This window comes from Oncorhynchus keta, chromosome 12 (genome assembly GCF_023373465.1).
Source record: "Oncorhynchus keta strain PuntledgeMale-10-30-2019 chromosome 12, Oket_V2, whole genome shotgun sequence".
NCBI classification, from domain to species: Eukaryota; Metazoa; Chordata; class Actinopteri; order Salmoniformes; family Salmonidae; genus Oncorhynchus; species Oncorhynchus keta.
Genome location: NC_068432.1, coordinates 10,220,110 through 10,237,285, shown reverse-complemented (window position 1 = coordinate 10,237,285; position 17,176 = coordinate 10,220,110). Strand labels below are relative to the sequence as shown.

Genomic DNA, 17,176 nt, shown 5'->3' with positions numbered 1-17,176 from the left:
TGATGTCAACGCTGAGAACAAAGTGCCCCATGGTGGCGGTGGGGTTATGGTATGGGCAGGCATAAGCTACAGACAATGAACAAAATTGCATTTTATCGATGGCAATTTGAATGCAAAGCGATACCGTGACAAGATTCTGAGGCCCATTGTCGTGCCATTCATCCACCGCCTAATGTTTTAGCATGATAATGCACGACCCCAAGGCGCTAGTATCTGTACACAATTCCTGGAAGCTGAAAATGTCCCAGTTATTCTATGGCCTGCATACTCACCGGACATGTCACCCATTGAGCATGTTCGGAATGCTCTGGATCCACTTGTACGAAGATGGTGTTCCAGTTCCAGCCAATATCCAGCAACTTCACACAACCATTGAAGAGGAGTGGGACAACATTCCACAGGCCACAGTCAACAGCCTGATCAGCTCTATGCGAAGGAGATATGTTGCGCTGCATGAGACAAATGGTGGTCACACCAGGTACTGACTGGTTTTCTGATCCACGCCCCTACCTTTTTTGTTGTAAGGTAACTGTGACCAACAGATGCATATCTGTATTCCCAGTCACGTGAAATCCATAGATTAGGGCCTTATGAATGTATTTCAATTGACTGATTTCCTTATGAACTATAACTCAGGAAAATCTTTGAAATTGTGGCGTGTTGCGTTTCAATTTTTGTTCAGTGTAGCTTGTTTTCCATGTGGGGGCTGGCGAAATATTCCCGAATCCCTGGAATTGTTCTTGTTTTACTTCTAGTCCCCTTAAGGATATTAAAACCACTGGAGACTCCTTTGGTGTCTTCAGAGTTAGGTACTGTAAATTGGCCCTTAGTGTTTCTCCAAAAACAGTACACACAGGGCCTTAGTGGCCCTGGGCCAATTTAGAGAGTGGACAGAGGAATGTTATAATGAAGAATGTGTTTGTCTTTAGTTTATTGTGTATTTATGTATATTTATCTGTGCTGAATTTGAGTAGTTTCTATTGTATTAGATTTTTCTGAAATTGTATGTGCATGGCTCCCTTGAAAAAGAGACACTGGTCTCAATGGTGACTCCCTGCTAAAATTCAACACACACACACACACACACACACACACACACACACACACACACACACACACACACACACACACACACACACACACACACACACACACACACACACACACACACACACACACACACACACACACACACACACACACACACACAGTCTCTCTCTGTGTCCCAGTCATCACCAACCACTTATTGCACAATTCAAACCTTTATTTTTCACTTGGCTGCATGACATTTAATAAATTGAGCACATTTCAAGAATTATGTAGTACAAGCTATATGAAAAAGGTGCTTTCTCAGCTGAGGTTCAAGTGCTATCAGTAAGTTCCCCCAGCTGCTGTGGTTGGGATAAAACACCATTCTGTTGCCTTGTCCTTGATATGAGGGTGAAATGGGTATTTGATTTCTGACATACCCTCATTTCTAGTTCTCAAATACCTTTCTGATTCTGACATACCAATCAGCAAACAGGGGACGTCCTAAAGACATTAGGAAATGTTTTCCTTTGGTCCCTTGTAGGGTTTTGGCACCATTTTGTCACATGTACGCTCTGAGAAGGTTAAAACATGACGTTTACCTCGCTACCATAAGGAGACATTCAGTTCTGTAGGCCTCAAAAGGTGTGCAGCTCCAAGCCAAAATACATTCAGTCAGAGTGCCATTGTGATAAAGTATTTTAATTATCTGACTTAACACCAATTTTAATGGCTTTTTTTGTGTGAAACGCTTTGAAGAATATAGCCTATGAATCGGGCGAGCGACGGACAAAGGAATTTACTATCAGTCTCAAGATGAGCCATATTCAGAGCTACCACTGTGGATGAAAGATTACTATACCGGTCCAAATGAAGGCTTGTCATCAGAAATAATTGCATATTTACATGACAAACAGCTGAACAGACGCTACCTGGCTCTTTTCAAAGTTTAGTGTGAATGACACTTCACTATAGGCGAATCAATGGGGAGCTCCTAGACGGCATACATATTAGGAAGTATAACAACTGACCCACTCCTGATATCTCATCCTTCCTCTCCCAAAACTTTATCGATAAACTTTGTATCTGACAATAACAAACTTCTGTACAGTTGAGGTTCAATGCATTACCAAACCAGGTTTGAGTTACAGTTTCGGCTTATCATAGTTGGCAAAGAATGTAATGCGGAAGTAAAAGCTTAATTGGTGTGTATTACAGTAAACAAACATTATCAAGTGCATTATCAAGCGCAAACACGCATTACAGATGCTATCCCAGACAGCCAGCATAGTTAAACACTGATATTATCATGCTCTATGGAAGCGTGGTGATGTGGTTTGTATGAGCTGAAATTAGGCAGTGCTTTAGAAGGTATAAAGCTCTTATATACAAAAGCTGAATGGAAACTCACAGATTCAGAGCAGCCTCAGAGCATTTTTCAAGTTAGTTCGTTAAAATCATCTTAACATCCATTTCAATATAAAATACTGTATCAACCATAATCACCTGGAATATGCCAGGCATGGAAATTCATGCAATAAGAACATTTGTATCCTGTTTGAGACACACGCACACAAGCACACACACACACACACACAGTTAAGTACAACCATGTTGATGTGATGTTTGATAAGAAGAACAAGCATTCTCGTGGCCTTAGGCAGGACGAAGGGTCCATTGTGGCTTCTATCTCTCTCCTTCTAAAAAAACACATAATTTGGTCAGACTGTGTCCATTTTTTGTCTTCATGAGGGGGTTCATTTTGGCTCTGGATAGATCCATCCCTTGGGTCAGATAACTAATAAGGTGTGCATTAGAAGTCATTACGCAGCTCTCTGTTGCATCAGTCTGTTTCTTTAGGGGGTTCACTCTGGCTCTGGTTACGTCCAATACCGTCCGTCAGTTTCCCAATATGAGATTTCATTTGGGCTCTGCTTGTGTCCAGTTTCTCAGTTTCTTAAAATGGGTTTCCTCACCAGGGGCTGAAAAGAGGAGGATTCTGCTGAGGTATGACTCTCCAATCCCATTTCCATCCCTCCTCTACTCACTCTGTCTTTTCTTACCCTGTTCTCTCCATCTCCTCTTATCTAGTCAGCCACCTTCACTCTCAGAAACACAGCACATCTTCACCGTTTTCACAATATCATGCCGACCCAAACCAAACTGTGCCAAACTGTGGAAATGATCTTCCAGCAACTATGATGGATGCGTAACCAGGCCAGCTCAGCACAGCTTGCTTTGGCTCGGCTCGGTTCGGCTCAGTAGTATGAAAAGCCTTCTCATTTGGTACCCTTAATTAACATTCCATGCAACCGGTGGCCATTTTGAATTGTGGTACAGACAGGGTTACAGTATTAGTCCAAATTTAACTAACAGAAACCAAGCAAACAGGTATCAGTTGGGTCCTGTAGGCCTACTAGTAAGTAAACAATGAGTGCTGTGGAAGAGAGAGTTGGGCCCAGAGTTGTGTGTATGTTTCTGTGTGCACACATGTGTTTCTGGGTTTGAGAGTACACGTGTGTGTGTGTGTGTGTGTGTGTGTGTGTGTGTGTGTGTGTGTGTGTGTGTGTGTGTGTGTGTGTGTGTGTGTGTGTGTGTGTGTGTGTGCGTGTGCGTGCGCATATGAGTGTCCGTGTGTTTGAGTAATAGAATCTGACTTTGTCTGGCCACGTGGACTGACAGCTGTTAAAATGCGTCTGTAGCAGTCTCTGGCAAGGATACAGAATGCAGCTCATGCATTTTTACAAAGGGGACTAGACGAGTCATGGCAGGTACTGCACTTAGTGACATTTTTACAATCTACATCACACCAAATGGAACAACATTTCAAAAGCATTTTCAGTGCCAATGTTGATGTTTTGGATAAGATGTGTGTTTGTGTGACTGAAGGAAAGTAGAGTAAAGCTCTTCCGCTAAGACTTGAGAGCGCTAGACCTCTAATACGCTCAACCGAAAGGATACCGTTCGTTTACAGTATACTAAAATGAACTAATAGTATATAGTATATACTCATTAAGTATGTAGTATATCGTATGTTAGTATGGGTATTCAAACACAGCTTAAGACTTGAGAGTGCTTAGAGGGTGTGTGTGTCTGTGTCTCTCTTGTGTGTAGGTGCACACGTGTGTCTCTGTGTGTGGTGTGTACACATGCGCTTGTGTGTTAGTAGGGTTGTAGTGCGTCTTACCATGATAGTGGTGACGACGACAGTTCTGTTCTCCATGATTTCGTTGGGATTGAGAGCTTCATTCTGGATCAGAACCAGCTTGTCTGAATCCGTCCAGTAACCCATCTGGAGACAATGAGAGGACAGTGAGTGAAACGGCCAGGGTGTGTGTGTGTGTGTGTGCGTGGTATGATTTCTTCGTTGTTTGAATGCGTTTGTCATGATTACTCACCGTAGAGTATGTGTCGTTTCCAGTATTTTTGTATTAATTATGTGGTGTTAAGATCTATGAGACTATCTGAGATATTCTGTGTATACAAGCAAAGGAGAAGAGTCACACAAATGGTATGTTTGTTTGTGCCATGTATAAAAATGCACAATGTTTAGTTTTTTATTATACAGTATATGAATCTGAGTCATATCATAGGTGAGTCAAGCTAAGGAAGTGAAAATGTCTGCCAAATAAATGGTTATATACTGTTTTATACATGGTATATAATAAACCTAGACAGGGTTTTATTTCATCCTGGTGGTGTCTGCCATTGAGCAGGATGAAGGGAGGGGAGAGAGGAAGGGATGGCATGTATGCATAGGTGTATTTGACTCTAAGCATGCAGAGCCAGCCTGTGGGTAGGCCCAACCACCCCTCCAATTCATCCCCCTCTCCCTCCTCCATCACTCTCTACTGCTCCACCTCTCTCTATTCACGTACTGTAGTTGGCTGGAGTCCTGCACGTACACACACACACACACACACACACACACACACACACACACACACACAGCACTGAAAATAATATACAGGACACGGCAAAATACACACACACACATTCTCAAAACACACACTGCACACACACACACACAGACAATAATAAGATGAAAACAGATAAGGACAGCAATGTACACTCACTGGCATTTCTCAAAACCTGGAAATTGAAAATGAAATGAAACAAAGTTAGTTACAATAAGATGATGAACAGATAAACAGATGTTCACTCTCTTCTGGCATTTTAAACCATGGAAATTGAAAATGAAATGAAACAAAGTTATTTGTTATTCAAATTATTATGGTATAGTGGTATTATGGTGTAGTTATTATGGTATAGTGGTATTATGGTGTAGTTATTATGGTATAGTGGTATTATGGTGTAGTTATTATGGTATAGTTGTATTATGGTGTAATTATTATGGTATAGTGGTATTATGGTGTAGTTATTATGGTATAGTGGTATTATGGTGTAGTTATTATGGTATAGTGGTATTATGGTGTAGTTATTATGGTATAGTGGTATTATGGTGTAGTTATTATGGTGATCGCTAGAAAGCGGTGGGCAGTGATGTAAATTGAGAATAAAATGAAACATATGGTAAATAGACATTTAAACATATAGTTATTATGTTTTCAAATGACGGGGTTAGGTGGGTGGACCAGTAGTCATCTTACTCGTCTGGGTCCGTTGTTCTTCAGCTCAAACACGTCCATGGTGTAGTTGACCCTGCGTCCATAGTGGTCAAACTGGACATTACCTGTTAATCCCTGCAGCCAGACCTGTGTACACAGGACAAAACACTATCACCAGAGTCACATAGAATGCAGGTATACCTTCATTCTATTTATAATCAGAGAACAGTTCATAGGAAACCGTTTGTAGTGTTGACAGTTTGTCCTTTGTGGACATCATAGAGTTAGCAGAAATGAGGTAATTCATGAACCGACATGGCTTTGAGGTGCAGTGCTAGATACCTGTTTGAGGGTGCGCTCCATGTCAATGCCCTGACTCCAGGGGGCGGCGGGGTTAGCCAGACAGTCCCCAGCGTTGCCCCGGCGAGAGATGTCAACCTTCTGCCTACGCAGGTTCCTGAAGGCCTCTGCCATCACCATCACGCCGTCGTACGTCAGAGCCGACGTGTACTGGGGGAACAGGAGAGAATCATCAGGTGTGTGTGTGGTAGGGGGATGAAAAGAGGGAAAGGTTTCTGCGTGTGTACACTGGGGATAAAACACATGATTTGCGGCAAGGAAGATTGTTGCAATGTGACAAACTTGGCATGTGAAGCCAAACAGATAACAATAACCTATGCTATAAAGCACAAGTTATTTTTCCACATTCTGTTGTGTTTCAAAGTGGAATTAAAAATTGATTTAATTGAGAGAGAAAAAATGGTCAACGATCTATACAAAATATTTTAACTGTGTGTCTTTCTGGGTAAGTCTCTAAGTGCTTTCCACTCCGGGATTGTGCAACATTTGCCTATCATTCTTTTCAAAATTAATAAAAGCTCTGTCAAATTGGTGGTTGATCATTGACTCTGGAGCATTCGCTGTCTTCTTAGTAAGCAACTCCAGTGTAGATTTGGTTATGTATTGTAGGTTATTGTCCTGCTGAAAGGTGAATTCATCTCCTAGTGTGAAGGATTTTGCCTGTGTTTATCGCTATTCCGTTTATTTAAAAAAACAAATCCTTAGTCCTAACCGATGACAAGCATACCCATAACATGATGCAGCCACCACCATGCTTGAAAATATGAAGAGTGGTACTCAGTGATGTGTTGTGTTCTATTTGAACTTATTTTGGCTTGCCATAACAAGGGGTTGAATACTTATCGACGCAAGCCATTTCAGCTTTTCATTTTTTATTCATTTGTAACTTCCAAAAACATAATTCCACTTTTACATTATGGGGTATTGTGTGCAGGCCAGTGACACAAATGTTTTATTTAATCTACTTTCAATTTTGTCTGTAACACAACAAAATGTGGAAAAAGTCAAAGGGTGTGAATACTTTTTGAAGGCATTGTAACTTTGCCTCTGGCCTAGGGGAATCCTACTCATTAACCCAGCTCTCCCTCATCCCTCCCTCGCTCATTACAGATCTCTGTGGGGGGCGCAGTGTGTGTGTGTGTGTGTGTGTGTGTGGAGGGTGGGAGGCACAGGGTGCGTGCGTCTTCTGTGTGTATATGTCTGTGGACCATCAACCCCCTGTCGGGGCAGACATGCTTCCTATATCAATGTGGGGCAAGGGGGGGCGATAAACAGTTGGATAACCCCGGCTGATGCCAGCACCCTGGGCACGAAGGTTAGCACCAACTGGCACAGGCATGCCATCAATAAGAGTCTGGGCACTTGAAGAGATAAGAGGGACAATCCTGCCAAGGAGTTATGAGGGTGTTGTGGCTGTTTGGTTGACCTGCATCTAGACTGTGACCAGGACATAGTGGTGCTCCACTCAATACAGCAATGATGAACGGTGCTAGTGTACAGCAGAGACTGAGAGGCTGTTTGGTCGGGAGAACATTGAAATGGTGATAAGGGATCAAAAACACACTCTTACACACACACTTCCAACTCAATCATCAAGTTTGCAGACGACACTACAGTGGTAGGCTTGAATGCCAACAACGACGAGACGGCCTACAGGGAGGAGGTGAGGGCCCTCGGAGTGTGGTGTCAGGAAAATAACCTCACACTCAACATCAACAAAACAAAGGTGATGATCGTGGACTTCAGGAAACAGCAGAGGGAGCACCCCCCTATCCACATCGACGGGACAGTAGTAGAGAAGGTGGAAAGTTAAGTTCCTCGGCGTACACATCACGGACAAACTGAAATGGTCCAATGGTTTTTCTCTCTCTTCTCCCAGTCTCTCACGCTCTCTCCATCCATTCCCTCTCACTTCTACCTCCTACCACTCTCCCTCCCTCCATCACTCCCTGCATCCTTCTCCCCTCTATCCCATGCAGCGCAGCTCAGCTCATGATGCGGGTGGAGGGTGACTGCTGGTCACCGAGACCCTTAAAGGGAGAGTTATTCATTTAACTTTTAGCTTATTTTCAACTTCTTTGTTGTTGTTTTATCCAAACCGTTTTTTAAGTTCATTTGCTGGATATTTAGCAACAACCAGAATCTCATGTTTAGCATTTTTGGAGCTTGAAGCCATTCTGGTGAAAATGAATTGATCCAGTTAGCAGTACATTTAAAAGCATGGGGAAAGCAACCGGGCTCCTCTCTGAGTATTTCCCAAGGCTTTTTTGATCCGTTTCCCCTGAGATCGCTACACTCTGGATGTTGTTAAGTAACCAGCAAACAAGCTTAAGAAATGGTTTGGATGAAATGACGACACCCTCAGTATGTCAAAAATGAGCTAGAATTCAAAAAAGTGAACTGTCCCTTTAACCCACTGTAGTCCACCCAAGCCCATCATAGCTGAGCCAAGCCAAGCCTGGTAGAGTGCAGTCAAGTGCAGTCAAGTGCAGCAGGCCAGCTAGAGTTAGCTAAAGCACCAGTGCCCATGGCCATGGCCCCCTAGCAAGAGTGGAGCTCCCTCAGGCATTGGGCTCTACTATTCCAACATTGAGAAAGTCCACAGGTGGGAGACAGAGAGAGGATTGAGATACAATCCCATTGCTTGGCACTGGAGATGGCTGCCATTTTACGGTCTCCTAAACAATTGTGATATTGTGTGTGTTATTTCGCATTATTTGTAACTTATTTTGTACTTAAATGTTTCTGCCGAAAAGAGCTTCTTGATATCAGGACAGCGATTACTCACCTTGCACTGGATAAAGATTTCTTCTTTAACGATTCGGATGCAAAGGATTTACTTCAGACAACCGACAAGGCCCAAATCCCAGTGATTCGCATGAGAAAGAGATATCGGGGATGTAGGTCGGGGTGCCTTGTAAAGATCAGACGACGTGTAGGTCATCTGCCTTGACCATCAGTCATATTAGCCAATGTACAATCATTGGATAACAAAATAGACGAGCTACGATCACTAATATCCTACCAACGGGACATTAAAAACTGAAATATCTTATGTTTCACAGAGTCGTGGCTGAACGACGACATGAAGTTCCTTTGTGTCCACATCAACAGCAAACTATCATGGTCCAAACACAGCAAGACAGTCGTGAAGAGGGCACGACAAAGCCTATTGCCCCTCAGGAGATTGAAAAGATTTGGCATGTGTCCTCAGAGCCTCAAAATGTTCTACAGCTGCACCATCGAGAGCATTCTAACCAGTTGTATCACTGCCTGCTCGGCCTCTGACCGCAAGGCACTACATAGGGTAGTGCTTACGGCCCAGTACATCATTGGGGCCAATGTTCCTGCCATCCAGAACCTCTATACCAGGCGATGTCAGAGGAAGGTCCAAAAAATGGTCAAAGACTGCAGCCACCCTAGTCATAGACTGTTCTCTCTGCTACCGCACAGAAAGTGGTAACAAGTTTAGGACCAAAATAATGCTGTTCATTGACTACAGCTCAGCATTCAACACCATAGTACCCTCCAAGCTCATCATTAAGCCTGAGGCCCTGGGTCTCAACCTCGCCCTGTGCAATTGGGTGCTGGAATTCCTGACGGGCCGCCCCCAGGTGGTGAAGGTAGGAAACAGCATCTCCACTGCGCTGATCCTCAACACTGGGGCCCCACAATGGTGCATGCTCAGCCCCCTCCTGTACTACCTGTTCACCCATGACGACACAACAGTAGTGGGCTTGATCACCAACAATGACGAGACCACCTACAGGGAGAAGGTGGGGGCACCCGTAGTGTGGTGTCAGAAAAACAACTTCTCACTCAAAGTCAACAAAAGGAGATGATCGTGGATTTCAGGAAACAGCAGAGGGAGCACCCCCCTTATCCACATCGACGGGACAGTAGTGGAGAAGGTGGAAGGTTTTAAGTTCCTTGGAGTGCACATCACGGACAAACTGAAATGGTCCACCCACACAGACAGTGTGGTGAAATAGCGCCTCTTCAACCTCAGGAGGCTGAAGAAATTTGGCTTGTCAACCAAAACCCTCACAAACTTTTACAGATGCACAATTGAGAGCATCCTGTTGGGCTGTATCACCGTCTGGTACGTCAACTGCACCGCCCACAACTGCAGGGCTCTCCAGAGGGTGGTGTGGTCTGCACAACGCATCACCGGGGGCAAACTACCTGCCCTCCAGCACACCTACAGCACCCGATTTCACAGGAAGGACAACAAGATCATCAAAGACAACAACCACCCGAGCCACTGCCTGTTCACCCCGCTATCATCCAGAAGGTGAGGTCAGTACAGGTGCATCAATGCTGGGACCGAGAGACTGAAAAATAGCTTTTATCTCAAGGCCATCAGACTGTTACACAGCCATCAATAAGACAGAGAGGCTGCTCCCTACATACAGACTTGAAATCATTGGCAACTAACACATGGATCACTAGTCACTTTATTAATGCCACTTTAATAATGATGTTAACATATCTTGCATTACTCATCCCATATGTATATAGTGTATTTTATAGCATCTATTGCATCTTGCCTATGCCGCTCAGTCATCGCTCATCCATATATTTATATGTCCATATTCTTATTCCATCCCTTAGATTTGTGTGTATAAGGTAGCTGTTGTGGAATTGTAAGATTACTTGTTGATATTGCTGCACTGTTGGAACTAGAAGCACCAGAATTTTGCTGCATGGTGATATTGCTGCACTGCATGTTGAAATGCTTACTTACAAGCCCTTAACCAACAATGCAGTTTTAAGAAAAATAATCAAATCTGCTAACCATTTGAATGTGACCAATAACATATTATTCAATTTTTATTTTATTGCTGCTCTTTAATTATTTGTTATTTTTATTTTCTATTGTCTATTTTTTTACTTTACACTTATTTTTCTTAAAACTGCATTGTTGGTTAAGGGCTTGTAAGTAAGCATTTCTACACCTGTTATATTCAGCACATGTGACAAATACAATTTGACTTGCACCTGGCCCTTGACAGTGCAGATAAGACTGCACAAAAGTTAGCAGGTATGGCAAGGTATTTTAAGTGTGTGTGCATGTATGTGTGTGAACGTCTCCATGCCCTAGCTAACCCTGCACCTCTGCAGTTGGTCTTGTAGAATCCTAAAGCCACATAAAGTGAGCCCAGACGGACAGGCATGGCATTGAAAAAGGTCTCCGGTCTGATCCTGATTGACTCAGCTGTGTCAAATCCTCCATGGGTGCTATCCTCCAAACCTTAGAGGAGAGATACACCAGAGAACCCCCAGGCATAGTGTACCATGGGAGGGAGCTGTCCCTCTTCAGGGGATGGGGGAGAAGGCAGGACATTAGTGAAGATGAAAGAGGACTTATTAACCCCCAGGTAGGGTGTTACCTTCGGGGGGCTGTCGGAGCCTGGGTACTCCCTCTGGTCCAGCTTGTTCCAGCGCTGCATCAGCTTGATGACCATGGGGTTGCTGAAGTCCACCAGCTGAAAGCCCGACACGTTGGCCCCTCCGTGCATGAAGCGCTCTAGGTTGATGTCCTTAAACCCCTGGGAGAGAGAGTTGGGGGGAAGGGAGGCGAGATGGAGCGTTTGGTACGGATGGAGGCAGAGGGCAGAGAAGAAGAGAGAGAGGGAGAGAATGACATTTATAGATAGAGGTAAGGAGAGTGATGGAGGTAGGCAAAAGGTAAATAGAAAAATGGATAGAAATAAACCGAGATATGAGGAGAGAGAGAGAAGAAGAAGGGGAAGAGAAAGACGGAGTGGGAGAGAGGCAAAGAGAGCGAGAAAGGGAGAGAAACAGAGACAGGACCCTGTACAGTATGGGATACCACAACATAAAAGGAAACCAAACACTTTTCACCCTAGCCTTTTCTAAGATCACCGGCTGAGTCTGAATTCTGTCGACGCCCCGCTTCTATAGCAGAGAGTCTGGTAAGAAGGATTGTGCCAACAGTAATCTCTCTCAGCCCAGTGCTCTGATGCCTCCAATGCTGTGTCACACACACACACACACACACACACACACACACACACACACACACACACACACACACACACACACACACACACACACACACACACACACACACACACACACACACACACACACACACACACACACACACACACACACACACACACACAGAGCTGTCCTGCTCTGGACATCATTAATACACTGTCACTGTGGAAATGGGCTGCATACTAATTACATAGATGAGAAGAGAAGGGGGGAGAAAGAGAGACAAAGAGAAGAAGGAGACATGCCAGGATTTTTTCCCCTCACCAAGTTAGCCATGATGTAATGGTAGCCTTTGACATGTTTTCCGACGCTGACAATCTGCGAGAGAAGGGGAGGAGAAACGTTAGAGAAACGTTAAGTCAACCCGACTGGAAAGGGACAAACGTTCAACAGATTTTAAGTGAACCTGACTGAATTAGCATTAGCATGCTTAATTGTCTGTCAGTTGAATGACACCCCAGTGTGTGCGGCTTGTCACCGCGTGAACATTGTCTTTCATGGGGAGAAATCAGACGTGCCGACTGTCTAAACAAATGAGTAGGCATCCGGATGAGTGCCACACAAGGAAAAAGACAGACGGACACTTTGAGGCGAGGCAAGACATGACAATGTTCCCGGCATGGAGAGAGAGATAGAGAGAGAATGTTCATTGAATCATTGTCATCATCGAACACAAGCAGATTTCAAATAGTTAAACAGACTTTGAACTCAAGACAGCTGCCGCTTACGTCGCCTCGTAGTATGACTCTGCTTATAGATGATTTGTGAGGTACAGTATCTACGAACGGATTATTAAGACGTTATGAATGCTTGGTAAAGCATCCATTGTTGTGTCTTTAAAGTTTTAGCCCAATGTGTTTGAATGTTCCACTTACAAATACAATCTGCTTCCACTAGCATAGCTCCATTCTCTTAAAATGCGAGCTACATTTTTCTGGACATCTCTAAATAACCAGGTAACAAAATGAGAAAACGGTTTGGAGGAAAAAATAACACCTGAGGGAAGTTAAAAATAAGAAACACATTTGTTTTTTAAATTACCCTTTAAAAAGGGACCTATGCAGAGGTTAAAAAAAAGAAGATTTGAGCTGCTAATTTAGATGTTGTGTGTACTGAGGCCTACAGAGATATGACGGGTACTGTTGGTTGTGTTTCCAGGGATCAAACACACACACACACACACACACACACACACACACACACACTGAGTTGTTAACATGCCGGAGCGGAAATTTACTGAATAATTGAAACGTGAGATAGAGACACTGGTTGCCTGGGGGCGGCGGAAGAGTACACTATGAAACAGAGAAGGGGGTTATTTGGTTAATTCAACTCTGACTACATACAGTACAGGCAACAGAGTGGCGCATAGCTGGAGGAAGTAGTTCGTGGGTATGGGTGCTGCGATTCTTTTATCGACATGGGCACTGCTGTAAAGAAAAAAATTGCCCGCACTGCAGTTGGCTATATTGATCCACGACTACAAGACTATTAAAGCTCCAGTGCACAACCTATGTGAAAAAGTATTTTGTTAATTAAAAAAATATACACTACCATTCAAAAGTTTGGGATCACTTAGAAATGTCCTTGTTTTTGAAAGAAAAGCACATTTTTTTTGTCCATTAAAATAACATCAAATTGATCAGAAATACAGTGTAGACATTGTTAATGACTATAAATGTAAATGACTATTGTAGCTGGAAACGGCAGATTTTTTTATGGAATATTTACATAGGCGTACAGAGGCCCATTATCAGCAACCATCACTCCTGTGTTCCATTGGCATGTTGTGTTAATCCAAGTTTATCGTTTTAAAAGGCTAATTGATCATTAGAAAACCCTTTTGCAATGATGTTAGCACAGCTGAAAACTGTCGTCCTGATTAAAGAAGCAATAAAACTGTCTTTCTTTAGACTAGTTGATTATCTGGAGCATCAGCATTTGTGGGTTCGATTACAGGCTCAAAATAGCCAGAAACAAAGGACTTTCTTCTGAAACTCAGTCTATTCTTGTTCTGAGAAATGAAGGCAATTCCATGTGAGAAATTGCCAAGAAACTGATCTCGTACAACACTGTGTACTACTCCCTTCACAGAACAGCGCAAACTGCCTCTAGCCAGATTAGGAAGAGGAGTGGGAGGCCCCGGTGCACAACTGAGCAAGAGGACAAGTACATTAGAGTGTCTACTTTGAGAAACAGATGCCTCACAAGTCCTCAACTGGCAGCTTCATTAAATAGTACCCGCAAAACACCAGTCTCAACGCCAACAGTGAAGAGGCGAATCCGTGATGCTGGCCTTCTAGGCAGAGTTCCTCTGTCCAGTGTCTTTTGCCCAGCTTAATCTTTTCTTTTTATTGGCCAGTCTGAGATATGGCTTTTCCTTTGCAACTCTGCCTAGAAGGCCAGCATCCCGGAGTTGCCTCTTCACTCTTGACGTTGAGACTGTTTTTTTGCGGGTACTATTTAATGAAGCTGCCAGTTGAGGACTTGTAAAATTGCTTTTAGTTGCATGGTTTGCTAGATTGACATATAATTCATTCATTTTTAAATGGGTGGGTTTATGGGTGTTAAAATACACCAGTAAAGCTATTTTGGACCACCAGGCTGTTGATGTCATGCAGCCTGTCGTTTTTGTGTTTATACTTTTTTATAACGATAACGACAAGTTTGATGTCGGACAACAATAGAATGTTCATGATGTCACTGTGACAACTGTCTACAGACATGTTGATAGACGAAGTATAAACCATCCTTAAGTCTTGAAATCTTTGGTTGTTTACTACACTACCATATTAATTCTGTTTAGCACATGGCCTCACATGTGAATCCTTAAAGAGATGGGTGGGGCTAAGGCTTAAGTGGGTTTGAAGGATGCTGAATGGGTGTAGTCAAAGAGCTCTCCAGTAGGTGTACCAAAAACATTTAAGAGCCATTTTCTCAAAAGTGGGGTTACAACTTTATCAACTTTCAAAGCAGAATTACTTTCCCATTCTACTCGACTGTAGTGTCTGTAGATATATACCATTTTCTAGCTCTGAGTCTCTACTTTTATCCAATGTAAAAAACACAATTTCAAATTTTGCTACTTGAGACCGGTTGGTCACAATTGATTGATTGATTAATTGATTAATTCACCTACTCCAGCCTGTTGCCTCTCAAAATCCTGTCTGACTGCCTAACTGCCTGTCTTCCTTCCTTCCACTCTGCCTGTTGTCTGGCAAATTGCAAGATTATGTTATAATGCTTGTATTGCATTAAAATGGTTGTTTTATTCAACATAATAGAGTATTCTGTTAACTATTGTGTGTGTGTTTTACTGAGGATGGGCCTGTATGAGATAACACTGACAGAGGAGATTTACAATGTCTTTGGGTAATAAAGCCTAAAGAGCATTCCAGAGAACATGAGCTAATGGTTATGTTCTATACCTTACTAGGGAGAGATGGTTCCAGTTTAGAGTAGGAGGGCCAGACACTGGTCTATACAATGAAAACTGTTGACACAGCAGTAACTGTCTGCTATGTTTCATAGATATCTTTCATACAAATCTTAACCTTGTGACCATTCTATGCATCTGTTGTTCATCATATAGGTTGAGAGGGGTGTGTGTATCTTGGCTATAATCTTTGTACTTTTGTGTTGTCACTTTCAATGGTTCATTAGAAATGGCGCATCATTGAAAGTCATTGCTAATTGCAAAGCTCTTATTATTAAAGATGTAGTTTAAGTAGAACTCTGACTGGTGTGTGAAGTTTGTAACTCCCCTCATTTGGTAATGCAGAAATTAGCCACCACACTGCCTGCCTTGACTGACTGACTGACTGATCTCACCTGCTCCAGCATGTTGGTGAGCCTCTCGGCCTCCAGGTCGATGACAAATTTCTTCTCCTGCCGTCGGTCCAGGTCCTCCAGGAGGCGCCGGTAGGCAGCGTCGTTGAATTTCTCCACACAGATGGCGCTCACCTGCCAGCTGTTCTGGCCCGCCTTCTCCATGATGGCTTGCAGTATGGCATAACCTGAGGGGCCAACAGCCAATCAGATCACAGCATGTCATTCCAATACTTTATTTACATAGGAACAATTAAAACATTGACATACTGAATGTATAACAGTCAGACGCATTGCATCATCACAGCTGATCTTACACTAATTTACAGTGCCGAAATGTTGAGGCACAGAAGGTTTCAAATGGAACGAATGAACCATGTTGCTGATTATTACTGATATCATCAAGCTGACGCCACAATCTAAAAACCCTGGCTTTACAAAAACAGCAAGCATGTGCTCCCCCAAGAAGCCCTGCATCCAATTAGACCTATTTCTCTATGTTGATTTCAGAGTTCTAACCCTTTGCTACTACGCAGATTCTTAATACTAACAAGTCCAGTAACAAAACCCCCATAATTGAGTAGATGGCATAGTCTCTTTGATCAGCGATTGATGGAGTGGTAGGAACCATTGGTGCTCTAGAGGGGGACCCTGGACTGCTGGGGCCAGACGGGGCCTTGTATATATAGAGGGATGAGAGGAAGTCAGGGGAGCCCCACACGGTGCTTCTTGTCTCCTCTCCAACAGGAACAGATGTCCCCCTTAAACGGCCCTTCCTGGTGGCCATCACAATCTGGCAACCTTTCTCCCTCTGCTCCCAATTAGTAGATTAACCTGTGAGTATCCACGTCTGGCAACCCAACCCCCCTTTCTCACTCTCTTTTCCTGTGCACCCTATTAGAGTGGTGTCTCTCTGTGTCTGTGCCAGGAGGACAAGGACGATGGTCGGTCACACACACACACGCGCACGCGCACGCACGCGCACGCACACACACACACACACACACACACACACACACACACACACACACACACACCACCACACCACACCACTGCCTCAGTTTTTAAAAAAGAAGAAAGCTATATATTATTGAATATTAAAACATACAATCTACCTGCAGTGAAGCCGCTCAACATTTGCATTACATACAGTCATCTAACAGACTCCCATCCAGAGCGACTCACAGGAGCAACCAGGGCCAAGCGCCCCACCCAAGGATCACGCCGACAGATCTCCCACCAAGTCAAGACCGGGGACCCGAACCTGCAATCTATTGGCCACCGGCCCAAGCTCCCAACAGCCAGGCCACCAACCATCCAAGATCCTCTCACAGTTCCCCAAGAGCTTCCCCTAAACCATCCGA

General features: G+C 43.6%; 1 protein-coding gene across 5 annotated transcripts in view; it reads right to left on the bottom strand.

Moving 5' to 3' along the window:
• The window catches only part of LOC118391761 (glutamate receptor 4), a 157,722-nt gene that overhangs the window by 54,862 nt on the left and 85,684 nt on the right, over positions 1-17,176 (bottom strand). For 4 of the 5 annotated variants that reach the window (XM_052457709.1, XM_052457711.1, XM_052457710.1 and 1 more), the window contains exons 4-9: positions 15,816-16,000; positions 12,249-12,302; positions 11,351-11,509; positions 5,940-6,107; positions 5,640-5,744; positions 4,217-4,321 (exon numbers count right to left, since the gene is read on the bottom strand). In XM_052457709.1, the coding sequence (XP_052313669.1) occupies positions 4,217-4,321; positions 5,640-5,744; positions 5,940-6,107; positions 11,351-11,509; positions 12,249-12,302; positions 15,816-16,000 (776 nt within the window). Of the gene's footprint in view, positions 1-1,254; positions 3,012-4,216; positions 4,322-5,639; positions 5,745-5,939; positions 6,108-11,350; positions 11,510-12,248; positions 12,303-15,815; positions 16,001-17,176 lie in introns of those variants that run through there. The other variant, XM_052457713.1, reaches the window with a different exon arrangement.